Source organism: Rhea pennata, chromosome 24 (assembly GCF_028389875.1).
Source record: "Rhea pennata isolate bPtePen1 chromosome 24, bPtePen1.pri, whole genome shotgun sequence".
In the NCBI taxonomy this organism is placed as follows: domain Eukaryota; kingdom Metazoa; phylum Chordata; class Aves; order Rheiformes; family Rheidae; genus Rhea; species Rhea pennata.
In genome coordinates this window covers 8,108,658-8,135,956 of record NC_084686.1, presented here as the reverse complement: position 1 = coordinate 8,135,956, position 27,299 = coordinate 8,108,658, and the positions used below count along the sequence as shown (strand labels likewise).

At 52.6% G+C, this 27,299-nt stretch overlaps 1 protein-coding gene across 1 annotated transcript; it reads left to right on the top strand.

Annotated features, from left to right (window-relative positions):
- The first annotated feature begins 3,801 nt into the window (after positions 1-3,801).
- MSANTD2 (Myb/SANT DNA binding domain containing 2) lies at positions 3,802-25,659 on the top strand. Its single transcript, XM_062594571.1, is given in 5 exon segments — positions 3,802-4,316; positions 18,033-18,291; positions 19,838-19,898; positions 23,958-24,013; positions 24,016-25,659. Coding segments are annotated over 5 exon segments (1,674 nt in total). The 5' UTR covers positions 3,802-3,812; the 3' UTR covers positions 24,810-25,659.
- Positions 25,660-27,299: the final 1,640 nt, after the last annotated feature.

Here is a 27,299-nt window from a genome sequence, read left to right as displayed (position 1 = left end):
AAGTGAGATGCCGAGATTTTCTGCGAGCGGGATGCTGAGGTTTCCTAGAAATGGGATGCTGAGATTTTGCCAAAGAGGGATGCCGGGATTCTTTCAAAAGCGGGACGCCGGGATGTTTTAGAGAAGGGCTGCCGGGAGGTTTGGGGACCCGGCGGACCCCGCAGGACGGCGGGAGCATCCCAACCCGCCTCATTACCGCTGCCCGGGGGCAGCGCGCTGGAGCCGAGCCGCTCCGGGCTCTATTAACAGCCCCTTCGCCCCCGCTTTAACAGAGCCCGAGCCGAGCTCATTTATCAGCCGGGGCCTCCCTCCAGGGCCGGCGGAGCTCGGCAGCTGGGTCCCGGCGCCAGGCGAGGGCCGCTCGGCCCCGGCGCCGGCGTTTAACAGGTAGCGGCTCATGTGCGACTCGGCGGGTCGGGGCCGCAGCATCATTGGGAAAGGCTCTATCAAAGCTGCGCTTAATTGGGCGGGAGGCTCGTTTGCGCCCGCCGCTAATGGGGGATCAGAGGGCCGGGGACCGGCGGCTGACGGCCGTACAAAGGCCCCCAATTACTTGCTTGTCTGCATTAGGTATTAACCCATCTGGGGCCGGGAGATTGCCTCCGAAAAGCAGACAAAAGCGGAGGCGGGCCGGCGCGCGCGGGCAGCTGGGCGCGAGGGCAGCCGCACGCGAGCGGGGCGTTTGGGGCATCTCGTATTCCCTGTCCTCCCCCCCTGCCCTTTTGTAACCGAGCTTTAAAATGAAATTCCTGGGAGGAAAAAAAGAAAATAAAAAGAAAAGGAAAAAATCAGTTAGGAAATGACAACCGGAGGGTTAAACGGAGGCAGAGGGAGAGACGGTGGCCACTGCCGCGCCGGGGCTTCGGGGTGAGGCCGATTTTAATCAGAAAAACAGCTTTGCGACGAGGCAAACGTCGTTTTTCCCCCTCACCACCACCACCCCCCCCCCACCCTGGATCGGAAGGGTTGGGATGGGGATGCGGCGCCAAATCACTGCGCTTCACTCGCCCAAATAACCCCTAATGGAGATGAGGAGGGGGAAGATGGGGGGGGAAATGGGGGGGGGGGAGATGGGGAGGGGGGCTGCATCCCAATCAGCTGCTCCGGGTAAATAATGAATTTTTCAATACGTAATTAACCGTTCACCTCATCTGCATGCCTGGGCCGGGCGCCCGGCATTAGCCAGAGCCCCTCTAATTGGCTTCTGATTAGCTCCCTAACTGGGCTTCGCAGCAGGCGAAGAGCCGCCGGACCCCCCCCCCCCCCCCAAAAAAAAAAAAAAAAAAAAAAAAAAGTAACCCCCCTCCCCAGCTCGCCGGCCGCCCCCCTCCAAGGAAAAGGCGTTTAATATATGCCGATGGCTGAACTCGGAGCGCCGCAGTCTCCGTAATCCCAGCAATTAGAGCCGGATAATTGCGCCGCTGATTGCTGCCGGCCCGCGCGGGCAGCCAGCTGCGGCGGTAATCCCGCCGGAGGAGCCGGCTCGCTCCCCGCGCCCCCGTTGTTTAAGCCATCGGGGGGGGTCTCATTTCGGGGATGTCCGTCCGTCCGTCTCCTTCTGTCCATCCCCGGAAAAGCGCCAGGGGGAGGGTTTTGGTGGGGGGCGGCAAGTTTTGCCGGCGTCGGAGGCTGTCGGAGCTAATTCTGGGGATAGCGGTGCAGCGGGGAGCGCGGGAACGGGGGGCAGGGCGCGGGAATGGGGGGTGAGCGCGGGAATGGGGGAATGTGCATGGGAATTGGGGGGTGAGTATGGGATTGGGGGGTGAGCATGGGAATTGGGGGGTGATCATGGGAACTGGGGGGACGAGCACAGGAATAGGGGGGTGAGCTTGGGAATTGGGGTGACAAGTATGGCAATTGGGGGACAAGCATGGGAATAGAGGGGGTGAGCTTGGGAATTGGGGGACGAGCATGGGAATTTGGGGGACAAGCATGGGAATTTGGGGGTGAGTATGGAAATTGGGGAGTTAGCAGGGGAATTGGGGGGACAAGCATGGGAATTGGGGGGACAAGCACGGGAATTTGGGGGACAACCACAGGAACGGGGAGGTGAGCGCAGGAACCGGGGGGAGGACGAGCGCGGGAAGCAGCTGATGCCCCCGTCCCTCTCGGGATGCCGGAAGAAGCGGGGGGGGGGGGGACACGCCTGGACCCTCCTCCCCCCTCTCCTCCCCCCCCCCGCATCCCAAACTCTCCCTTCATTAACTCCCCCCCCCTTCCCCAAACCCCTCGTTAATCAAAAGCGGGACGAAACCCTCTGCTCGCGGGTGCTTTAATTGTGAGCGCAGCGGGGAGAGCGGCCGGGGCGCAGTGGCACCCGTGCGCCGAGCGTGGCCGGTCTCAGCCCCACCGGGGTGGGGGGGCGGCTGCGGCGAGGGGGGGGGCGGATTTGGGGGTTGTCGGAGGGGTTGGGGCTTATTGCAGGGGTTGGGGGTGTCCTTAGGGGGCTGCGGGGTGTCGTTAGGGGGTTGGGGGGTCCTTAGGGATTTGGGGGGGCTGTTATGAGTTTGGGGGGATTTTTTTGGGGGGGAGACAGTGGCCAGCAGCGCAGCAGCTACTCGGAGCTGTGTCCCCTATAGGGCTCCGTGGCACCTATGGCCATCTATGGCATCTGTGGCACTGCGGGGTCTATAGGGTCCCCTGTCCCTATGGGGCCCATGTACCTAGAGGGTCTATGGGGTCTCCACCCCTATGAGGTCCATGGGGTCTACATCCCTATGGGTTCTGTGTCCCTATGGGGCCTATAGGGTGTCTGTCCCTACAGGGTCTGTCTATGAGGTTTTTCATCCCTATGGGCTCCACATCCCTATAGGATCTACAGGGTCTTTGACTCTGTGATGTCTACAGCGCCTCTGTCCCTATGGTGCCTCTGTCCCTATAGGGTCTACAGGGTCTCTCCCTGTGGCATCCATGACTCTATAGTATCCATGGGGGCCCATGGCTCTAGGAGGTCCACAGGATTTCTGTCCCTATGAGTATCACATCCCTAGAGGGTCTACAGGACCCATATCCCTAGGGGGGCTACAGGGTCCATGTCCCTCTAGGGTCTATGGGGTCTATATCACTATGTGGTCTATATCCCTATGGGGTCCATGGAGTGTCTCCCTATGAGTCCACGCCCCTGTGGGGTCTATAGGGTCTCTGACCCTACGGTGTCTCTGTCTCTACAGGGTCTGACAGTCTCTCCTTGTGGCATCCATCACCCTGTTGGATCCAAGGGGTCTCTGTCTCTATGGGGCCCACGTCCCTATAGGAGCCACAGCCCCACGTGCCTGTGTGTGGGTCTCCGTCCCCATGGGGACCTTGTCGCTATGGGAGCTATAAGCTCTGCCTGTCCCTATGGGCTCTGCAAGAGCCACCGCCTCCGAGACCTGGCCACGCCCACTACTCGGGGCCACGCCCACCACAGGGCCACGCCCACTCCGGTGGTCCGGCCCCGCGAGCTCCGCCTGCCCCCGCCCGTGGCCACGCCCCCAAGAGCCCCGCCCCGCCCCCCAAGCGGGCCACCTCCCCCAGCCCCTTCTCGTGGCCACGCCCACCTCCGCGAGGCCACACCCCCTTGTGCGAAGCCACGCCCAGCGCCCGCTGCCCCCCAGTGACCACGCCCGCTCTGTCTCCCTGGCAACGCCCACTCCCCCCTCGGCCCCGCCCCCCGGCGGCGGCGGCACGTGCTCCGCGCGCGCGGCTCCCCCCCCCCCCCCCCCCCCCCCTCCCTCCCCTCCCGTCGCCTGCGCCCCGGGGCTGCCGGAAGTCCCTCCCGGGGAGGGGGGAGCCGCGCGTCATTTCCGCCCGCTCGGTCCGGCAGCTCCAATATGGCGGCGTCCTGCGGCTCCTCGCAGCTCCCGGCTGCCGAGTCGCCGCTGAAGATCCCCAAGATGGAGGTGCTGTCGCCGGGCTCGCCGGGGGCGCTGAGCGACGGCAACCCGAGCCTCTCGGACCCGTCCACCCCCAGCGGCGCCTCCCCGCTCGGCGCGGGGCCGGGGCCGGCGGCCGGCGCGGCCGGGCTGGGGGGCGGCGGCGGCGCGGGGGGCCGCGGCGGGGCCTCGCCCTCCGTCTCCTTCTCGCCGGGCGGCGCCGCCGCCGCCGCTGCCGCCGCCGCCTGCCGCGGCATGTCGTGGACGCCGGCGGAGACCAACGCTCTCATCGCCGTGTGGGGCAACGAGCGGCTGGTGGAGGCGCGGTACCAGCAGCTGGAGGGCGCCGGCACCGTCTTCGGCAGCAAGGCCCCCGGGCCCGCCATGTACGAGCGAGTCTCCCGCGCCCTGGCCGAGCTGGGCTACGAGCGCACGCCCTCGCAGTGCCGGGAGCGCATCAAGGTACCCCCGCTGCCCTCGCTGCCCCGGGCTCGGCCGGCTGGGTGCCCCGTACAGCGGCGGCTCCCTTCATCCCTGGGTGCGGGGCTACCGCGTGCCCTGGGCTCCGTTATCCGAGTCCCTGCAAGCCGGCTGCTACCAGCAGCATTCTTGGGCCCTGGGTGCGCCGTGTCCCCTGGGCTCGGTTATCTGAGTCCCTGCACACAGGCTGCCACCAGCAGCATCCTTGGGCCCTGGGTGTGCTGTGTCGCCTGGGCTCGGTTATCCGAGTCCCTGCACGCCGGCTGCCACCAGCAGCATCCTTGGGCCCTGGGTGCACCGTGTCCCCTGGGCTCCGTTATCTGAGTCCCTGCACACAGGCTGCCACTAGCAGTGTCCTTCAGCCTCGGCTGTGGATGTGCTGTGTCCGCTGGACTCAGCCAGTTTGCTGCCCCGCACGCGGGCAGCTGCTAGTGGCATCCTTGGGCCCTGGGTGTGCCATGTCTGCTGGGCTTGGCTGTCTGAGTGCCTGCACGTGGGCTGCCACCAGCAGCACCTTTTGACCCTGGGTGCGAGTGTGCCGCATTCCCCGGGCTCGGCCAGTTGGGTGCCCTGCACACGAGCAGTCGCCGGCAGCATCCTTTGGTCCTGAGCGTGGAGGGTGCTGTGTCCCAAGGGTTTGGCCATCCAGTTCCCTTCGCATGGGGGGGTCTCCAGCAGCATCCCTTGGCCTTGGGTGTGGGTGTACCGCGTCCCTTGGGTTCAGCCATCCAGGTCCTTGCACACGAGCAGCCGCCAGCAGCTTTGCTCAGCCCTGAGTGTGCTGGGTGCTGTGTCCTGTGGGTCTGTCTGTCCAGTTCCCCTTGCATGGGTGGTCTCCAGGAGCATCCTTTGTCCCCAAGGGTGCTGGGTGCAGCGTCTTCTGGGTTCAGCCGTCTGGATCCCCTAGATATGGGCACCTACCAGCAGCACCCTTCGGCCCTGAGCGGGGACGGGTGTCCGTTGGATTCAGCTGTCCCTCACGTGGGCAGCCGCCAGTGGCATCCTTCAGCTATGAGTGCGGGGGGCATCGTGTCCCCTGGGTGCAGCCAGCTGAGTCCCCAACATGCGGGCAGCCTCCAGCAGCATCTTTTGGCCTTCAGGGTGGTGGCAGCACCTCCCTGCATTGGCTGTCTCAGTCCGCTTGTTCGTTCTCCAGCATCTGTTGGCCTTGAGTATGGTGGCACTGGCAGCTCCTTGAAGTCCCCCCCCACCCCACCCCACGCTGAAAAGGGGGTTTCCGACTGCTGCAGGGGTGAGGGGTGGTTTACCAAGCTCCAGCCTTCGCGTTGGTGTTGTCTTACGGGGTAAAATGTCTTCCCTTGGGTCATGGCAGAGCGTGCTGCGGTCTTAGAAACCTCTTTAATAATTGAAGCGCGTTAACCAGCGCGATTGGATGCGTTTCCTCTGGCGGTAGCTTTTAAAGGCTTGTGTCTTCCCAACTGCTTCGCTCCCTAAGGAGAAGGAAAAGGTTGGGATTGGGGTTTATTTTAATAGTAGCTGTTCTGCAGCGGTCCAGCGGCAGGCGCCTAGGAACTGCCATGGGTTTTGGTTTGTAAATGCGAACAAAACTTAGAAGGGCGGATTAAATGCTCTGAGTTCCCCCCCAGGCTTTTATTTTTCCCTTTTGTGACCCATTCGCTTTCCTGGGAAGTCGCTTAAAATGCTGATCAATAAAAAGGTAACATCTTATTATCTCTTGTTAGTGCTCGGGATTGGCAAGGCTGTTTGCTTCTCTGCACCCGTTTGCATCCATTAAATACAGCTGTGCTAATCGAGCCAGGCTCTGGTGCTCTGGGACTATGTATGCAGACTATCTTGGATTTGCAAAATATGTGAAATAACCTGTCGTGAGGGGATTCTGCAGTGTTCCTATAAGGCAGTGTGTCTGGTGGGCAGTTAAATATCTTGCTGAGCATCTTACCAGTAAGAGGCTCACCCTTCAGTCTCTGTTGGTTAGAACAGCACTTTGTTTCTGGAAATCAAGGAGGTGGTTATAAACCAAGCAAACTTTTCCTGTAGATGGAAGCTCAGCCTAAGTTTCTTAATATATTTTCTTCTGTCACCTCTTTGACTTCGTATATTTGCTGCTCAACTCAGCGATTTGTTTTCCAGAACACTTAAAAGGCATCAAACTGTTTTAGAAAGAGATGTGGCTTTTAAGCAGACGCTTGATACCTTGAAAAACCATCTTCGAGTCCCTTGTTTTCTGAGCACTTCTTGAGGTATCGTTGCTTAAATCGGTTCTTCTTCCAGAAAACTTACACGCTTTGTGTTTCACTAATCTGACGCGTGGTGGAAACATGACTTAAGGCAGCTTTGCTTGTCCACAAGGCTCTAATGTTTCTGGTAGTCGTGGGAGTTTATGCAGTGATAGTAGAGGACCGCTGCCTTGATTTCGACTGCGGTTGTTTCAAACTTTGAAATTTAATATTTTGCAAGGTGCTAAGCCAGGTTTAAAGGGAGAAAAGCCTTGCTTTTAGAGCAGCCTGGACCTGACTGTTCGGGTTTGGACGAGGCTTTGGTTGGAGCTGCTCGTGGCTGCTGAAGAAGCTCCCTCAGGCAAGGGGAATCATTTTAGTGAGTGCTACAAGATCCCTTCTTCCCGGCGATTTATGAGCTTATTGCAGGGAAGGTGCTTTTCACCCGTTCCAATGGGTGGAACAGATCTTTGTCAATAAAATGTTAGATTTTGAGCAAAAACACATAGATTGTACACTCGAAACTATTTAGAAGGCAGAGAAGACTATAGGGTTTGTAGTTACCATGTTGCAATAGCTGCAAGAGCATCTCGTTGGATCTGGAAGATGTTTGTCTGCAGACCTTTCTAGATGGGCAAGTGATACCCATGGGTCGACTCCTCTCAACCTCGATGCAAAGGCATCTGTTATTTAAAAGATTCGATTTAAACCATTCGGTCTGTTTCCCGTTTGCCCGTTAGCCTGTCCCAAATATTGTTGTTCGTGGCCTGGCCCGTCCGTGGGCTTTCTGCCAGAGCAGCCAGGTGAAGAACAGCAGCGCAACGTCAGCGGTGTCCAACTCGGCTGCTGCCCGCTGGCTTGCAAAGAGTCGACTCTTCCCGGTGGGTTTGTTCGCTTCTCGCGCGCGCATATCCCTCTAACGGGGCTTGCCGTGTTCCCGCGCGCCTGAAGGCGAGGTTGTGCCGTGGCCTGTCCTGGAGCTGTGCCGTGTATGAGGGTCGCAGGCACGGCAACGTCGTCGCCGCGCAGCTTTTCCAAAGCGTTGAGACTCGCAGCGGGCTTTTCGCCGGGAATCGGCGTGAAATGAGCACTCGTTGAAAGCTGGGGGTCTCAACAGAGCCAAGAGTTGACCTTGTTAGAGGAATTACTGAGATAGCTGCAGTAGCTGCTGCCAATCCTAAAATCCCACCTCTTTTTTTTTTGTGTGTGTGTGTGGAAATCCAGGCAGAAATGGCTGCTCGACTCTTTCATGCCCGGCTGCGAGTGAAAATCACTTCTGGATGCGGAAAGGGCAGTGTTTGAATCCCTTCCGACAGAGCGGAAAAACTCGGGCACCCTGTTGGAGCAAGGGCAGGTTATGGGAGATTCACAGTCTCCCGCTGTCGGTCACCTGAGAGCTAAAAGCAGAGCCAGGGAGATGGCCGATGAACGAGGGCTTGGCTGCATCCTTCCATATATTATCAACTGTAGCCATAATATTCCACGTTTCTGTGATTTTATGTGATACTTTGACATAATGCCCATCAAGGGACAATAGCGTGAGGATTTGTTGATGTATCATAAGTCTAAATCATGCTGAAAATATATTGAATTCAACAGATTTGCTACGTAACCTCTAGATAGGAACTTTATACTGGCTTTCTTCAAGACACTTGAATTCCCTAGTTTCCACCAAACCTCGAAGAGTGAGTTAGAAATGAGCTGAAAAGGGAAAGTCCCAACTCTGAAGAACAGAGTTTTCCAAATCTCCAGTTGAATCAAATGTATGTGTTCTCTCCTAATTCAAACAGGATGTAAAGGAAGGTCCCGGTTCAGATTTTTGTCTGTCTCAACATCTGCATGTGCTTTTGCGCGCATAAGCAGGGCTGGCCCACAGTCTGGAAATGAGACCGCTGTTCAGCTTGGCTGCTCCGGAGGGTCTGTTTCGAATTTAGGGATTCACACGTAACAGCTCCAACAACTATTCCTGGTTTATTCCTTCAGAAATAGACCTTGAGCCTGATTTTTTTTTTTTTTTTAATTGATCTGAGGTCTCTTTTTTGATTAGCTTAACTATCGGGGAACTGCGGATAGTTTGAAACGTCTCTATTTCCACCCGTCGGGTTCCCAGAAGCTGCTTTTTTGCTCTGGAGCTTCCTCGTCCTGGCACTTCAGGCTGTCTTTTTAATCATTTTTTTGTTTAGTGATATACTCTGACCGTTCCTATGGCTGAGGTCTCACAGCGCTCGTTAAAAGCGCTGTTTACTAAAGCGCGCGTGCTTTTTGTCCAGCCCCGCCGCTTTTGGCCGAGCGCGTTCCTAGTCGGAAATTGCAACCGGGGAATTAGCCTGCCGTGGCGGTTTATATATCCTGAGACCGGTTACCCCTCTGCGGTAAGGTGCTGACACCCTTTTGCTCTCAGTTTTCACATCCACGTGATTAATTTTAAGGCAGATGAGGGAATATCTTGCAAACCTTTCCCAGATTTGTGTGCGGTCACCTCTCTCTCTTTTTTTTTTTTGCCCTTCGCCTAGCAATATTGTCGCTTCAGCTAGAGAGCAGGAGGTGCAAAGCGGAGAGGCTTTCAGCCGTAGCGACATGAGCTACCACTTAGCGCTCTGCGCAGCGAAGTTGCTGTATGAAGGCCAAAAGCTGAGCTACCCAGCACATATTCCTTGCTGTTGCTTTTAATCAGGTAATACGCTTGCACGTCGTCATTTCGTCCTCTTCCAGCCGTTACGTGCGGCCGAAATGGCAGGTGGAGGTGGGCGCGCTGGGGAAGTGCTGGCGAGCTCAGGCTTTACAGTCGGCGCAGCATGACGTTCCGCCTTTTCGTGCGCGTGATGGAGCCGCTGAAACTCATTTGCCTCTCTCCGGAGTCAAGGCCGCGCCGTTTATTTAAAGAGCAGGTCTAGCTTCTGAACTCCCCGTTGCGACGATTCACGACTGCTGCTGCTGGTCGCGAGCCCTGGTGTTCGAGTTTCCGAGCACAGCGAGCTCAGCCTCGCCTCGGACGTGTAACTTGCTCTCTGTAGATCTCTGTGGTTGCGTGCCAAGCATGTAGTTTACGCTGCGAAGAACGAAAGTATACCTTGAAGGCACCGGTTAAACACCTTTACGTAGGGAGTGGAGGCACGAAGGGGAGAAGCAATTGCCGCTAGCCCACATTAAACGGGGAGGAGTGAAAAATTACGCTTGAATATCAGCTCTTCGAAGTTCTCTTGCTTTAAGCTATACGGAAAACGATGATGACGGGCTTGTTTTTAATGTGGCTGTGGTTTTAGCTGCTTTACAATGTAAACAACCTATTTTTAAATCTTTCCAGCGAGAAGGGGTTGTTAAAGAAGGAAAAACTAGGCTAACTAGGCTGTGTCAGAAGGGGCGATTGCTGTTACCTAGTTTGACCTCCTGTCTAATACAAGCGGTGGAATTTCATCCAGAAGTTCATCATCGGGTCCAGTAACTTTTAAGCCCTGAGCTGTCTTTTAGTTCCAATGGTGGCGTATGATGAGCCTGTCCGATGGCTAATCGCCTTTAAAACAGCTTTGCCTCCCCTTTCTCGGCGCGTTTTATCTTTGCCTTGCATTCGGGAGCTCCTCTGCCGTTATCTCAGACGGAGATCCTTGTCCCAGTCGCTCCACCCGCTGAGATGCTCCTGAGCAGCGTTCGAGTTACCTCTTGCTTGAGCTTAAATAGATTCAAATGCCCTAAGTTTTCCAGGCTGGGTCATTTCTCACGGTTTGGGTTCTGAGTTGTCTCCAGTAGCTGACTGCTTGCCAGAGAATCTCCAGGCCTCAGTAGGTGGTAGCTGCCTTCTGTTGACGTCTATAGGCTGGAAAAAATAAACTCTTCCTTGACAAAGAACGTATTTTTTTTTTTTCGCTCCTTGGACGTAGCATGGAGCTCCAGTGGCAGAGCATCGCTGGGAGATCCGTGATGGGGACGTCACGTGGAGCGAACCCTCCCCGAGAGCAGCTGCATCCGCTCTCTTTGGCCGGCCAGGCCGCTCGCTGTGGTGTCCTTGCAGAGCGGTATCGTGCTTTTCGGCATCTGGCCCGCTTTGTGCGTGCAGGACGAGCGTCTTCGCTGCCTGGTAGCTCCAGCGACCTTATTGCAAGCTCGGAGTGCCTTGGTCTGCTCGCCCATGGTCGTTCTGGTGCTCTTGGGTCACCTCCCGCTTGTTGCGTGGGTGCAAAATGCCCATTGTGGGTGCAGGGACACATTGAGGGAGGGAGCTGTGTGGCCTCATTGTAGAGGGTCAAACTCACTAATCTTAAATTTTCCTCCAAAGCTTTTCAAATCCTGCAGGCACAATTTTACCTTTGCAGCTCGGTTCACAGCACAGAACTCGGCCCACAGATGTGAGCAAGCGAAATTCGCCCTGAAAAAGAAAATCGGTGGCCGCAACAAAGCGGGCAGAAGTTGAGCGCTGGAACAGCTCCGCTGCGGGAGCCTCCCCCAGTGGCAGAGACCACAGTCGCCTGCCCCGGCGGCACTTTGGTGGTGGCTTTGTCGTGCACATGTGCCCAAAGTTTGGTCAGCCAGAGGAACAAAAGGTCGCTTGCCAGCTTCTCCTGGCAGGTTACAAAGGTGCTAAACTGGGCAGCACAAAGAGCATTTGTCATTTAAAAGCAGCTTGCGGATGACGTCTCTGCGCAGGTAGTCACCTTTGTGAACGTTACATCTGCGGGTTTTCTGTACGTGCCACCACCGTGGACTTTGAAAGGCATTAGAAACCGTATTCTTCTTTTTAGCGCTTGCCCTTAGCCAACACACAAAAGCAGGTTGAAATTTTGGGTGTCCCTTTGACAGTAGTATTCCAGAGACTGCTTTGATGCCACCAGGACTCTTCCCTGACAATGCTGCAGTAGTTGTTAAATGGTTGATCAAGGCTTTTATTTCTTTGGGAAGTAACTAGATGCACCTGAAATGCTTAACAAAGTGGAGCTGCTATGAGAGTGTGCAGCTTTGAGTGCTGCTACGGGAGCAGATTCACCTTAATTACTGTCCTAGACTATACTTCCTCTTGCTAAATGTATAAATTTACGGGCTAAGTAGATGACGCTGTGGTCTTACCACTTGCCATCTCTTCTTTTGACTGTTGCTTCTTACGAAGACGGGAGTTTCGGTAACTTCCAGCATTGCGTTCCCAGCTCTTCCCATTAGTCTGGATTTAGACATCGCTCTCCACTGATGATACTTTCTTCACACAGCTAAAGCATTGATGCCGATCTCTTGTCTGTCAGCGGCTTCCCAAAGCGTCGGCTGACTTCCAGGATCCCGTAAGGGCAGCGAGGTTGGACCCTCTCGTGGCCTCGGCCTTCTTCTGTAGACCTCGGCCTCAGGAAGGGCGGTTATATGCTTCCAGGATTGTGTCGCGTGTCAATTTTTTTTAAGCTCTCTGAACTACCCGAGTGGTTTCCTGTGTGGTGGCGCTCACACTGATGCTTTCTACCACTTGACTGAAGTTGGTTTTGAAGAGAAGCATTTTTTTTCCTGCCACCAGTAAGAGGGGTTGTGCTTTTCTCCCTCTCCTGGCGAGGCCTCTGGGCTCACTCTCTTCTTCATTTGAGAATGAGAACCGGCAGGGATGTAAGCCGTGATGGTCTGTCTCATCTTGCTCCTAGCTGGGATCTCATCTGTTTGAGTGCTTTTCAGCTTTCTGGTCCATGCTGCCATACTTAGGGCTGTTCTTGAAAGCCAGATTATGGATGGCATAACAATATTTGTCTCCTTCGTAGCGGACGAGCAAAGACTGGAGTGTGACTTAGAGAGTGTTTCTGATGGGAATGCATCCTACTCAAGCATAGCTTTCATTGCTGTCGAGTAATAACATTTTAAACACTGTTTTTCAGTAATCTACAAAAGAACGCCTTGATTGACCAAGCGGTGTGGACAACTGCTACTCGGTGCAGTAGTCCTGAAGAGCCCTGCTGTTACAGTTTAGCAAGCAAAGCATGAAGAAAGCAAGCCCTTAATACCAGTTGAACTCTCCGCAGCCTCACCGCAGGGTGAGATTCCAGATGCACGTTGGATGTGGAATTTGTCCTCTGTCACACAAGGGCAAAAAAACTCCACCAGCACCTAGTCTAACCTGGGGAAAGAAGCCTTCTCCTAGCCCCGTTTTTGGCAATCTGATATCGCCGAGTGAGCAAGAGCCTACCTGGCTCCAGGTGATCCTCCGTGTGGATTTACGGCACTCCTGTGTGGTTTCATTGCTGCTGATGCTTGTGGGGCTTCCTGCTTGCACACAGTTTAAAGACTTATAGCTAAAGACTTGATACCAAGGAGACGTCACTGAGGTCCCGCTGTCCTGGGTGGTTAATGCCAGGTGTAGTTCACGCCTGGACTAAGTTGAACCTGATTCTTGTGTCTCTGTGAGCAGGGCTCTTTGTCCTTAAGACACATGCATCCCGTCTAAACACTTTACAGGGCCAGAAGCCCTCAGCTGTCATGGGTGCGGGCAAGACGGAGGATTTCGCTGATCGATCTTCTCGAGGCAATGAGCTCTAATGAGTTCATTCTTTTCCTCCAGTGTTAGGCTCGAGAACTTCGTTTGTAGGGAGCCTGAGGTGTCCAGCCATCTGCATGTCCGCAGGCAGTGCTGGAGAAAGCTCATTTCTCCTCTCGAGATGACTAGCCCGATTAGCATCAAATCCAAGAGAAGGGTGCGAATAATTTTATTCTCTCGACTCTCTAATAGCAGCAGCCAATGAATTAATCATTCGAGATGAGGATTCCTGCTAACGCAGTGAGGCTCGAGTCTTGGAGCTGGTGTGTATCCGACCTCTGCCGTCCCGGTGAAGGAAAAGCGGAAGACTTGTCCACCGGGGCAGTTGAGAGAGCTAACAGGAGCTGGGCATCCTTCCCATAGGAGTGTAGAAGCACCTTTATAATCATCCAGTTTGACCTGTACCGTTGGCTGTAGCACTTCTTTATTAATCCCTGTTCAGACCAGAGCTTATTTTTTTAATATATGTTTAACAGTGATTTAGAAATTGGCAGCGGTGAAAACTCCGCTGTGGCTTTTTGGTTGGTTCTAGCTCCAGTTAATTAACATGACTTAAAAGTCCTACCTGTGTTGACTGACATCCCTTATCTGTGCCCTGTAGGATGACTTTGCCTCCTTGAAGTGTCATTGTCCAAAGAGATCCTTGGTTCCTATCTCGATCAGATCATCAGCTTACCCATCTTCTCCCCTCACCACCCTTCTCCCCTCGAGACCTTTGGGCTGGGAGCCAAGTCCTTCGGGAAGGGCCCGTGCGTCCTGGTGCGTCAGGATATGATCAAAGCTTCGTCCGTCGGCGCAAAGGACGATTGACTTTGCCGGGGTATCCCCGAGCGCTGTGATCTGGCGGACGTTCGGCCACAGCTTCGGCGGCGGTTTCCGTGGCGCACGTCTGCAAAATTTTCAGGGTGGGTTTGCGCGAGGCTTCTTGCGTGTTTTGTGGCGTAGCATTAGGATTTGTGTCTCGTGCCCTGTTTGAGACACGGTTGAATCATCAGCTATCCTTTTTGCAAAGGGACATGGCTCTCTTGAGGTCTAAGGTGCTTTTCCTTTTATTCTGGAGAGAAAGTGATGCCTAAACCATAGAAATAGGGCTTGTCGTGGCAATTTCCCCCTTGGGTCTGATGTTCCTCCGGCTTTCTGTGCATCCTTTAACCTAAAGGTTGGTTCACAAACCAGCGAGTTGAACAGAGGTATCAGGTGATGGCGTTCAATTCCTTTTCCATGGGCTCCGAACAGATAACTGGAGAACAAGGATTTCAAGAGTTGCCGCCGTGCCGTTCGTCCCTACATGTTGTACAGCCTCTCTAGTCTTCAGAAGCCGTTTCGCTTCTCTTAGCACAGCTCCATCTCTTGCTGCTTGCAAGTATCCTGGCACAAGGAGGAAGGAAGCTATTTGATAGTGCCCTTCTTAATTTAGTACGCGAAGCCAAGGAGCCCTTCTCTACAGTTAAGTAAAAGTGCATCTTTGGAGTTGAACGCTGCTAAGTGGTACGCTGTGCAACTGGGACCTGTTCTGAGCCAGCAGCTATCTATTAACAGACTTCAGGAGCTCAATGCAACCATTTAATGTGGATGTACATGTTGGCCAGGTAACAATCTCTTTTTTTTGCTTGTTTTTTTTTGGTTTTTTTCCACCTGGAGTTTCTAATCCGCTTGCAGTGATTCCTGCAGGGCCGTAGGTTCTCGTAGGACTCGAAAGGTAGAAGTGGTGGCAGAACGGAAAGGTGGCAAACCTCCGCGTGGAGCTCTTCAACCATCTCCTCCTTTTGGGCTCTTGGTGGAGTGTTTAAATTCTAAATTAAACAAGGATAATCTGTTTTTGTATAGAGCAACCAGCATTGCAGAATGACAAAAGCCACGATCTCTTCCAGTCTGCGCAGTGACTGAGCGGTTATCAAGTAACTGAAGACAGACCTGTCCTGAATTTACTAATTTCCTGACTCTGTCGGCATCAAAATATGGATATCCACTTTAAAAACCCTGGAGCAGAATTTTTAGCTGGACACCAGGAAGGGCAGAGGAGGTACGAAAGGAAAAAAGTCGTTCTTAAATCTTGGTGAGCAAAGCGTTCTGCTCTCGGAAAGATGCCCGAAGCGTTCGCTGCTGTAACATCGAGGAGATTCTCCTCTGAAGGCCGAGGAGCTGTTTAGGTCTCATCACGGACTTGATGACGGGAATCGTTGCGGGAGCCGCAGGCAGCTGCCGAGTCCAAACTGTCTCTCTGCTCCGCTTCGCCGCCGACGTGCCGAAGCCCGGGGCCGTCCGCGGGACAGATCCGTCTCAGTCGGAGGCGACCGTCGCTTAGAAAAGCGACGTGCGCCGAGGACCTTGCTGCCTCCCCGAGGATGCCTCAGAGAAGGAAAAGTTTAGCAGGAATCTCAGTGCTCCGGGAAGCCGGACTGAGGAGCCGCCAACCTCCTTGTCGAGGCTTTTCGGAAGCTGAACACTTGAGTTTTAGGTTATCCATCACCAGAAAGGGAGGTGAAAGATGGATCGTACTAGGGGGTAGCCTCATATATAATCCCCTTATTTCCCCCCCCCCCCTTCCCTTTTACGTTGATCCTTTTAATTTCTGTACTAGTCTCTGGTGATAGGTGCTGAGTTAACTTATTTTTCAGGACAAGATAAGCCAGTCCTTAGCCTACATGGACTAGCTAATTCCTACTAGACTGTAGCCCAGCATGGGATATTTGATAACTTTATTGCCAGGGAGAGCTGCTTGAAACACACACTTAAAAATCGAGCCTCTAACTGCGGATGTTGAGCGTTCCCATGAGGGTTTGTCCAGGAATATGGGAATATTTTAACCCAACAGCGAGAAAATAGGGTAACAGCATTGGGCAAGCCATACTCGAGCACACTTCTGCTCCGAAACGTGACTGCTTAAAACTGCCTCCGTGTCCCCAAGGGGTTCTTGTTGCCTACTTTTAACAACCAAATTTATCTTTACCTCTGGCCCTTGGGGAACCGAACGTGCCTCCCGTGAATCTCGGCGCTTTCGTTGGCCGGGTGCTTCGTTTCGTGTTTACGTGCTCAGTTGCTTTCTTCCCCGCTGGTAGCAGAAACGGCCGAAACTTAAAATTTCACTGGGGCCCGTTCAAAGAGGTCTCTGCCCATTTGTCTGGAGAGGTAGCCGAGACAAAATCCGGAGGGATCGGTAGCCAGACTGCCCCGTTGGGAAGCCCAGATCGCTTTCCCAAAGACGCTACTAAAACAGCGCGCGCCCGGACGTCGCTTGGGCTCTGCCTCTAGTGACCGGTGACTTTAACCGCAGCTCTCTGAAACCAGTTTTCTGCCCTTGCGAAAGAGAGAGCCTCCTCTTTGAAGCCTCCCGCCAGCCGGTGAGGTGAAAACTTTCCTGTTCTCCTCTTAAACCGCCGAATAACTCTTGTGCTTATTGCTATATATATATATATATATTTTTTTTTTCTTTCCTCGAAACAGCAGGGTAAAACTGACTTACTGCTTGGCAGTTTTGCTTCTGCCCCCAGGGCTCTGAATATCACGCGGAAAACTGGTTAGAAATGTATTCCTTTCCTGCTGATGCTGTTAAACCAGTGTATAAGGAGCATTAGGTAGGTTGGAGCTTCCTGGAGATGCAAGGTTCCTTTGGGGGAAAAAACACACTTTTTTTTTTTTGTATTTGTTTTGCCATGATATGTACATGATAAATCCTTTAAGAGGTGCAGTCCTCTGCTGGAAAGCCAAGTGCCAGGACTCAGCTATTCCCAAATTAGTGCCTCTTTTGAACTCCAGAGGTGGCCTGGACTGCTGTTAAAGCAGTCCTAATAAAACTTCGTAGGAAAAGGGCTGCGTTCTCTAGCGAACCAATCTGCAAGCCATCGGGGCTTAATAAACCTGGAGCCCAGTGTCTTCTTTGAGAAGAAGACCAGCAGTAGAATTAAAAACACGTTGAAGGATGTGCATAAAGACCTCCCCTCCTTATCCCCCCACCAAAAAAAGAAAAGAAAAAAGAAAAACCAGCTGGCCGATGCTTTGGATTAGGGGGGAAACGCAGACGGAAATCGTGGGCTTACGCGGCTTTGCCCCGCTGTCGCGTAGCGAGCGTTAGGCATAACCGCCAACTCCGGGACGCTAAAAAGCTCACCAGAAGCAGACCAGGTTTTTGCATCCGTCTTTATCGGCGGCTCCGAGCCTCTGCGCTGAAATCCGTTTTAATGGATTGTAAGACGGAGCCGTCTCGGTATCGTTTCTTATTTGATGATTGCTATGGAAGGTTGGGGACTGCGGAGCATTATTGATTTGACCTCTTTTAAATTTCAGCAGCTCCACAAGAGACAGAGTGAGTTAGTAAGGAAGGCAAAATATGTAAGTAATATATATTTTCCTAGCTAAATAGCTTAGGCATACGTTTTTTTTTTTTGCACCTTGTGCCTTCTTACCAGAGTAAGGAAGGTTGGACTGTCTCTGCTTTTGGGGACTCTTTCCTTTCTTCCTTCTCTCCTCTGTCTTCCCCGCTTCACCTTCTCCGAGCTGTGGGCACCACACCGCCTCTGCTTTCTCCTCCTTGCAGTAGGTGTGCATTTTCTTGGCTGGTTGGTATCTCTGACTGGGGATCTATTGGGTTGGTGGTTTGTTTTGGGGTTTTTTCTCTTTTTTTTTTTTTCCTTTCCCCCCTCCCCTCCCCTATGGTATAGAGCAGATCTGGGGATTTTGAAGCGGGGAAGAGGATAAACCGGCCAAGTTAAATCGGCTGAAGCCGGAGCCGCTACGCAACTTGGTTCCGCGTCGTAGGCGTTAACGCTAAAGCCTCGGGAGCGCCGGGAACGCACGACGCTTCCTGCCGGCCGTAGATTAACTCGCATTTTGTGTCATAGCTCGTGAGCGTGTGGCAAAGACGGAGCAGCCTAAGATTAAAAGAAATAATAATAATAATAATAATAATAATAATAAAACCCCTTAAGCGGCCGTGTAGCTGCCTGCAAGTGAATGTGTGCTGTCGCACGGCATGGCCTCCGAGTGATTTAACGTGCAGGTTTTCTGTCTCAGACCCTTCGCAGGTGTTACAGCCGCGTGAAGGAGCACGGCGTGGGAAAGAGGAAAAGCAGCTACACCTTCGAGCAGCTCGAGCAAGTGTTTGGCCAGGGCGGATGGGATTCGCAGCCCTGCCAGCCCGTCCTCATCAACAGCAGCGGCTTGTACCAGGAGCTGGAGTCGGACGGCAGCACCATGGAAGAGTATTCGCAGGAGGACTGGGGGAACCACAGCCAGGACCTGCACTGCTACCAGACCGGCGAGCAGGAATTGGGTAAGAAACCTCTGCCTTACGTGAGCTGCTCTCCCGGCTCCCGTTCGCGGTTCGGACCTAACGCGCTTGGATGCCGAGCAACTGATATAAACAGGGAGAAAGGGCAAAAACTCCCCAGTTTGCTGCCGGAAGCAATCCATGGCTCCCGAAGGCTGCTGGAACCTGTTGGGATCAGGACTTGAAGGACCAGACTGGAGAAAAAAAGGTACGAGGCCAGAATTGTAGCAGAGGAAGAGGAGGAGACAGGGATCCTCGTTCTGCTTCTTCCCTTCCGCCCCACTGCTCAGTTTTACTCATGGCATCCAGGCTGATATTAGCTTTTTCCATCCTAAAACCCTGCTTCAGAGGCCCCCGGGCACATCTGAGCCCCGTGGGTTACTGTTCAGCCACTGTTCACTTAACTTAAGGACAAAACTGCTTTTAATTCTGTTGATCTTAAAAACGCTTCTCCTTCCCTCGTGCCCTCCCTGGCGTGTCCATTTTCAGCACATAAATACGCTTGTAACCAGCTGTGCGGCCTCAAGAGAGCTCAAATGCCAAGATTAGGAGCTGACACAAACGCCCTCCATATGGTTTTCCTGTTTAAATTAGTGGCGTCGAGTTATCTGGATAAGGATTAACTAATTTGGAGGCTTGTTGCCTATGGTTTATTTAACGTCGTCAAAGCAAGCTGCCGCATTCTTGCCTCGATTTAAAAACCAGAAAAAAACCACGCTGACCCTCTGAGGGATCCAGATGTGATAGATGCATATTTGCATCCCTCAAGCCGCTGGCTTCAGGGGGGTGTGTTCCTCCCCGGCCGAAGCACAGAGAAAACAGGTTTATTTGCACAGAGGAAACTGAAGTAAATCGAATGCAATTCCCTGCAGACGCGAAGGCGTTCTGGTTCCCTCCCGCTTCTCTAGGGAATCTGAAAAGTCAGAAATATGTGGGAGAGAGACGGGGCGACGTTTCAGATTGTGTGCAAGTGACGGCTAATTCCGTCTCGCCGTTCCGGTGACTCAAACCATGGTCTCGGGGTTTGTCACCGTTTTCCTTCGGTAGCATTGCAGAAGCATTTAGGGGCGCTTGGGCTGATGATAATGTTCAGAGAAGTTATGAGAAAAACGCTGTGCACACACAGTCTAAATGAGATACAGATGCATTTGCCCTAGTGCTTGCTCTTCAAATGCACTATTGAAAGCAGAACATTTTCTTTTTTTTTTTTTTCTTTTTTTTTTTTTTGCCCCCTTCACAATGTACTTTGCAATTAAATTGACTCATGATTAAATAGCAGGAATGGTGCTCCTGTCCTTGAAAGGTTTTGCATTTGTAAAGACAGATTCAGGTCTTTTAACTGACCGTGTCACATCGAAAAGAAAATAAAGAAAAACAAAATCCAGTGGCGAAGGACTGGGGAATAGGAGCTGTCTAATGCCTGTGACAGAACTTGAGGGGACGGTCTGGCTTCAGAAGCAACTTTGATTTTTAATTTCAGCATTAAAAAAAAAAAAATCCCCGGAACATTATTTAAAATGTAACTATGTGTTGGAATTTTACCTTTCAGATGAAATGCCTACCACGAAAAGAACATTAAAGATAAAACAGGAATCTTCAGAAGACACGCAGTAAGTAATTTATGAATGTTTTACCCTGGAATGTATTTCCCTAGGGATGTTGTGCAGGAGGGAGGATATTTGAAACTTCTGATTATAATTATAAATACATTGTGCAAGACTATTCATACGGTTGAATCTGCTTTATGCATTATTCCAGTTACCTCAGAACATCAGAAAAGCTTCACAACTCGGTCTTTTCTTGGCTTCGTTGTACAGCAAACGAAACGAGACTCACTACATGAATGCAAGGACTTAAGACGCGGGTAAAATGCACATCAGCATCATTAGGGATGTGTGTGGGAAGGCTGTGGGTATCGTGAGACCAGTCCAGACTCTTGGATCTATTTGTAATCTGTTTTTTTTTTTTTTTTTTTTTTCCCATCTGCTTGAAGGTTGTTACCCCTTTGGACATGAGAAAAAAAAAAGCTTTTTTTTTTTTTCTTAAAGCATTCATTATGTTGTTAAGTAGCTCTCCTACCAATGTAGTTGCAGAAATGTAACCCGGATACTCAGGTGTACAGCAGGGCACGTTGGGCAGGTATTTAAAAATAGATCGAAAGGCAAATCTAGAAGGAGCGGAAGAAGGAGGGAGAAGCGGGATGCACCGTGCCGCTAGCAATGTGTATCATTGACTTGGCTCAGCGCGAGGAATCCTCGCATGAAAAGTTCATGCGTTTCCCTTCCGGGGTGGGAAAGCGTGCCAAAACTTGGGGGGGTTATTTTATTTTTGTAACTTTTGCAGTGCTGCCTTGTGACCTTTTTGGATCCGTTTAAGCTGACAAATACCCGAGCGTTTAGAAGGTCTTGAACATATGAATCGCCATTGCCTCGCCAACAATAACTGGGTATTTTGAAAAATGAAAGGAATTTTGCTGTATTTATTCAGACCGGCTGCTTTCTTCTAGTCTTTAGGATTTGAAAACCCTTAGGGTACTTGTAGATCTGTCTGCGATGCAGGGAACTATCTCGAGTTGGCTTGCAGGCCTTTCGGGGTGGCAGCATTTATGGGCAATGGTTTTTTTTGTCCTCTCCTCCTAATAATTTATAGAGTTGTCCTAAGAAAATAAGTATTTCCTATGCTGGAAAATGAGTTTGTGTAGGGTAGTAATTCATCAGCGCTGTATACATTTACATAGGGTCCTTGGTTAGGAATAAAACAGAGTTGGCCTGTACTTGAAGGTGACCTTTTCTTAGAGAAATGTGGAGCAAATTCAATTTAGTAACACAACGACAAAGAAAATATATATATATTTTTCCGCATTAACAGTGCTATGGCTTTTTCAAACAGTGTCTTGGGACTCTTCTGGGTATAAATTCACCTTTGAGAAGGGCCTTTAGGGAATCACGTTGACGACAAACTTGAATTTTTCCCAAATGGAGGCTCAGAGGAGCGTGTGATGTGTGAAGACTGAATTTTCTCTTCCAGGTTTTTGTTGTGTAGCTGCGTGGTTAGATGAGCGTTCGGTAGCTTAGACCTCTCAAGGTTGGCTTGGGGGATTATTTTGGTTTCTTTTTTCCCTCCCTCCATCCCAGTTCCCTCTAATACAGATAGGAGTCTCTGAACTTGGGCATTTTGCAAAGCACGCAGGTGAGAAACCATTCTTACGGCTTCAGCAAAAGCACAGAGCTTCTCCCAACACTGAAATCTGCTGAAAATTACTTTTTCCCCACCCCCTGTGGAAGTTTTTAACTCTGACTTAACTCCCGTCTTCTAAAACAATAAAGAAACGTGAACGCTGCCATTTTAATACATTGAGCAATCAATGAATTAAATGAATTTGCAGTGAATTAAATGAATTTGCAGTGAATTAAATAAACGTTCTTCCTGCTTTCTGCACCATCAGGGACATTTAGTAGGAGGCAAGAAAAGTAGCTTTTCAAGTTCAGGCTACGGAAACGGGACAGTTCCCGCGTGCCGACGTACCGGGGGGTGGGTTAGGCCTGTTGCGGCTTTTTTAACCTTGGAATCCGTCCCAAACTTGGGATCGCGACCGTGTGGCCGGTTTGGGTTAACTTCCGAAGCGGGCGGTGACGGCGCGGGAAAGCCACCGCTCAACGCGGTGAAAACAATGCCCACGCCGGGGGCTGCGCGGGGTGGTTAAATCAGATAAGGAAATAAGCATTCAGATGGGGGTGATTAAAAGCTAAATGCAGTTGATACAACACAGATAAGCCAGGTATATATATATATTTTTTTTTAAGGCAATAAAGTGCAGCTGTTCTTAAGAGCTGCGGAGAATAAATAACGGTCGAATTTTATTTACATTAGTGAACCGCGTGTAAGTTAAAGTTAATTCAAAGCAAGTGGGACTTCAGTTCGTCCACGTTCTCAGGCATGTGTGAATTTTGAGTTTTTTTTTTTTTTAATAAAAAAATTATTTTCTGCTTTGCCCGGTGCCTGAGCTGGTAGATTCCAGAAAACCCCCATCTTCTCTCGGGTCCGGAGATGGTCTCCGGAGGAATTATTCCCGTAGGAGCCGCGTGATGAGTGACTAATTTTTTCACCAACATCCCTGTCCTATTTAGTGCTGAACTTAGCAATAGTATCCCTGGTGTAATTAGAAAAGGGTTTGGGGTTTTTTTTTTTGTTTTCTTTTTGCACGAGACTTTTTCCCTAAACTAAGTTCAGCTGTCTTTTTAATAATTTTTTTTTCTCTCTGCGATGAGTGTATAAATAACTGGTACAACACGGGGGCCTGCGCTATCGAGGCGGCGGGCTGCAACGTCACCGGCTCTTATCTCGTCCCCCAGAAAATGAACTTTACGCTACCGAAGGGCTAAAGTGCAAGTTTGCCATGGCGTTTTGGACGGGGAGTCCAAAAAAAAAAAAAAAAAAAATACAAAAAATAGCAGCGAAACCCTGTGGCGCCGGCTCGGACCCACGCCGCGCGCGGGGCTCGGAGAGCCGCCGTTCCCGGAGCGCCGCTCCCGACCCGGGTCTCTTCCGCGGCGGAGACCTCCGTAACCCGCTCGCACCCCGTGCGAGCAGCTCCGAATTAAAGGAGAAAACGGTGGCAGCACGCGGCTCCCCGGACCTCAGGGCTGGCTGCTGCAGCGGGGGGAAATCCAGCAAATTTTTCATGTTTTCCTCCTTAGAATAATTGCTAATGGCAAAAGGAGGAGGGAAAGAGCAGTAAAAAGGAAAAGTGTGTTTTGTTTTTTTTTTTTCCTCCCGCTGATATTTTTTTTTTTTTTTTTGCTTTTTTTAAAGCACCTCTTGTGCAAACAGGAGAACGAACGCGAAGTAGAAAAACCAGGCTCTGTGCCCTCACTCGCCTCTTCGCCCAAGGACGGGGGAGTTCATCAAACAGAAGGCGCCTTTGGTGCCAGAAAGCCAAAGCTGAGCGCGTTCAGAGTCAGCTGAGGGGGGTGGGGGGGGGGGGGAAAGGCATTTTCCCATTTAGTGCTGACAGGAGGTTTCAAGCCGAAAATTGCATTTTGGGGGGGGGGGGGGGGGCGAAAGCTGGTTTTGCTTTGCGTCGTCCCCAGCGGGGATTTGTGAGATGGAGGGAGAGCGTGGCCGGGTCCCAAGGCTGGGGCAAGCTCTGGAGCGCTGGCCCGTCTTTTCCGGAGGCGACGTGAGCTCTGTCTCCGGAAATTTTTTGGTTTTTGGGTTTTTTTCCCCCATTCTCCCTGTCGCCCACTTCTCATTCGCAGCTCCCACGGCAGAAAAAGCGCGTCCCGCACGGGAAAAGGAGATTTCAAACGTGCGTCACCTAGCAGGCGATTGCTTAAAAATAAAACGAAAGCTTGGGGCGGGGGGGGGGGGTATTTTTCTTTGCAAACTCAAACCTGCAGCGGGCAGGGGGGAGGCTCTATTAGGAAGGAGCAAGCTGAGCTTAAGCAGCCCGTAGCGGAATATTTCAGTGCCCCGCGCGCGCGGGAAACGGCCGAGCAGTTTGCATCGGGTCAGCGGCGCCGGAGAACCGCTCGCTTGCGATCGCTCTGAGACGGCGAAGGGCCCGAGCAGCTTTGCTGGCGGCCGAGCCGTTCCTCGCGGGTTATCCTTCTGCTCATCGTTTTCTTTTTTCCCCCCCCCCCCCTTTTTTTTTTTGCCTCCTTTTCTAGGAAGCGGGACGTAATGCAGAACATCATGCAGATCTTGGAATCGGTCCAGTTAAAGTGGAGCTGTTTCAGAGCTGGACGGACTTCTCCAGGCTACACCTCTCGAACAAACTGGCCATTTTTGGCATCGGCTACAACACGCGCTGGAAGGAGGATATTCGCTACCACTACGCCGAGATCAGCTCGCAGGTGCCCCTCGGCAAGCGGCTCCGGGAGTATTTCAACTCGGAGAAGCCGGAGGGCCGGGTGATCATGACCAGAGTGCAGAAAATGAACTGGAAAAACGTTTATTACAAATTCCTGGAGATTACCATCAGCGAAGCGAGGTGCCTCGAGCTGCACATGGAGATCGACTGGATACCTATCGCCCACTCCAAGCCGACGGGGGGCAACGTCGTGCAGTATTTATTGCCGGGAGGGATCCCCAAAAGCCCGGGTTTGTACGCCATCGGGTACGAAGAGTGCCACGAGAAACCCCGCTCGCCCGTCGCGGAGCACCGAGGCGCCGACGGCGGCACCGAGGCGCCGGGGGAGGCGGACGTCCCGTCGCCGCAGGCCTCGCTCCGGGTGGAGATGGAGGCGGCCAGGATTATCTACTGTTACCTGGGCATCGCCGAGGTGAGGACTCTGCAGCAGTGCCTGTTTTTACATTTCCAGGCAAACACCAAAACCTTCAGCAAAGAGTGGGTCGGGATCAACGGGTTTTTATCGCAGAACTGCGTCGTAGAACCAGGCGTGTCGCCCAAGTCCATCTACATCAAATTTGTGGAAGTGGAGAGGGATTTTCTTTCCGCTGGCTCTTTGGTAGAGTGCCTGGAAAAAGCCATCGGATACCCCTTAAAGTTTAACAACTGAATCTCGTCCTTCATAAGGATTAGGGCTTTCTGCCCGGTTTCCCATCTCGCTACCAGCCGCTTTGGGGGGCGCCGGCTGTCGGCGGTCGGGCGAGCCGAGGCTTTTCCGAGCGGAAGGAGCTTCGGAGCGCGAGACGCTTGCAGACGGGTTTCACCGAATAAAAACGAAACTCATCCCGGGCCAAGTGGGATACGCGGCCAGCTTGCCGGGCGGACCAGCCGGTTTTATACGGAGCGGCGCTGCGAGGAGAGCCCGGAAAATGAACTGACTGTAGGTACATTCCACATCGGACAGAGCGTAGGCTTTGCGTTTCATACGAAAAGCTGGGGGGGTTTTGTGTTTTTTTTTTTTTTTTTTTTTTTTTTTTGTTTTTTTTTTTGTCCCCCCCCCCACACAATGTTTCATTTTTACACATCCGTCTCTATATAAGTGTTATTACAGACCTGAATAAATAAGCAATAGCTAATGGCAAGTTAAACCTTGAATCACATTAAACGAGACTGTTTTTCACGCCACCCTTAGATACTATTGTATATAATTTAGAGTTTCACTTTTTTCACCCATCAAGTGTTCTCCTGTTTCCAAACAGTGTTGCCTGCAAAGACTTTTGTTTCCGTGATGTATTCCACTTTACTAGTAGTGTTGCCATATCCGATTTATATTTTATTTTATTTTTAACATTAAAAGAATTCCTGGGCTTCCCCCCCCTCTTTTTTTCCTCCCCCCCCCTTTTTTTTAGGGGGGCAGGTTGGAGTTCTAATTTAGCCTCTTTTGTGGCCGTGAGAATAACCTGGCGGCCGGGAACCGTTTTGTCAAACCGTGCTTATCGATGCAATCAAAGCTGTGAGAATCGGGAAGAAGCGGGGGGATATTGGCGGGAGGGGAGGGGCACGCGGGCTGGGGAAAAAAAATAACAATACCTTTTAATGCCTTTTCGGAGATGTTATTATATACTAAGCCCCGTTATCTTGCTGGCTGGTGCTGGCATTTTGGGGGGGGGGGGGCGTTGTTTTATTTTTTTATTTTATTTTTTTTGTCTTCTCCCCCCACCCCCAAAAAAAAACTCATCGATCCGTGGAAGTTGTGACATACGATGAATGTGTCAGTCCTAATAAAATGGAGCAAACGCACGCGGAGATGTCGTTCTCTTCCTCGCCGGGACGGAGCCCTCCGCCCGCAGCGTTTTAGCGCGAGAGCCGCTCGGAGGCGGAGCGCCGGCCCGGCGCTCCCTACGGAAAAAACGATCCCGCATCCGCTCGAGGGATTTTTTTTTTTTTTTTCCGGCAGCGGGCGCCAGTCCGGGGATGCAGCCGCCTCGGCGAAGGACGACGGCCGCCGCCGTTCCCGGCGGAGGGGCAGCGTCGGCGGCCGCCCCGCGGGCGGCACGCGCCGCTGCCCGCCCGGCAAGCGGCCGGAGCGAGCGGGAGCAGGAGAGCTTAATCCGCCGCCTCTAATCCCTTTGCTCATATTTAGAGATTTATTTCCCTCCTCCCCCCCCCTCTTTTTTTTTTTTTTTTTCTCCCCGCTTTCTCCCTGCCTGATTTGATTTAAGACCATGTTAAAGTCGTTACTTGCCGCTCCTGAGCCGATTAAGCGGCAAAGGCGCCGGGCGATTTCCCTGCGGGAAATTCCCTTCCGGGATTAATCTGCCCGGCTCCGAGGGATGGATCCCTTCGTGGGACCGTCAGCGAGACGGATGGAACGGCCGATGGCCGGGGCGGGGGGAAGGAAAGCCAAGCCGTGAACCCACGTCCCCCTTCGGGTCCCGTCCCCTCCGGCGCGCTCACCGCCTGCCTCAAAATCAGGGTAAGGAAAAGGTTCGGGCGGAGCCGTTTCTCATCCGGACTCCTGGAAACGTCCTTTTTGAAGGATGAAGGCGGCAAAATGCTCCTGGCCCTGGAGCTCGGCGGTTTAGGGCGAAAAGCCCCGGAGCGGGGTCCGGTGGGCGCCTGCGGGTCGTTTCAGCCAGAGCATCCGGCTCCGCGACTGCACCGGGAAGCCACCAGCTGTGGGGCTTCCTCAAAGAATATTGATTTATTTATCGATTTAATACTAATAACGGATATTAAATTATTATTCTATTTAATATCATACTGTTTAATATTGCGTTTACTATTATTTTATTGGCTACAATAATAGTAAATATAATAGTATTTATTGTTGTTATAGGGGGTAGGGAAAGGTCAGGCGCCGCTGGCTCAGTGCACGGCGGAGTCGGGGCGAATCGCTCGGCACCCGCCGGCCCCAAAACCTTCCAACCTGCCCCCAAAACCTTCGGGGTGCGGGAGCCGAGGATGGGGCCGGAGAGGCCACGCCCCCGGGGAACGCAGCCACGCCCCCGCGGGCGGTGGCCACGCCCCCACCTGCGGCACCGCCCCACCTGGGCGCCGCCCCCCGGCGCCGCCGCCGCCGCCGCTTCCCGCCCGCTGCCGCCGCCGCCGCCGCGGCGCCTCCGGCACCTGCTGCGCTGCGAGCGGCGGCGGCGCGGGG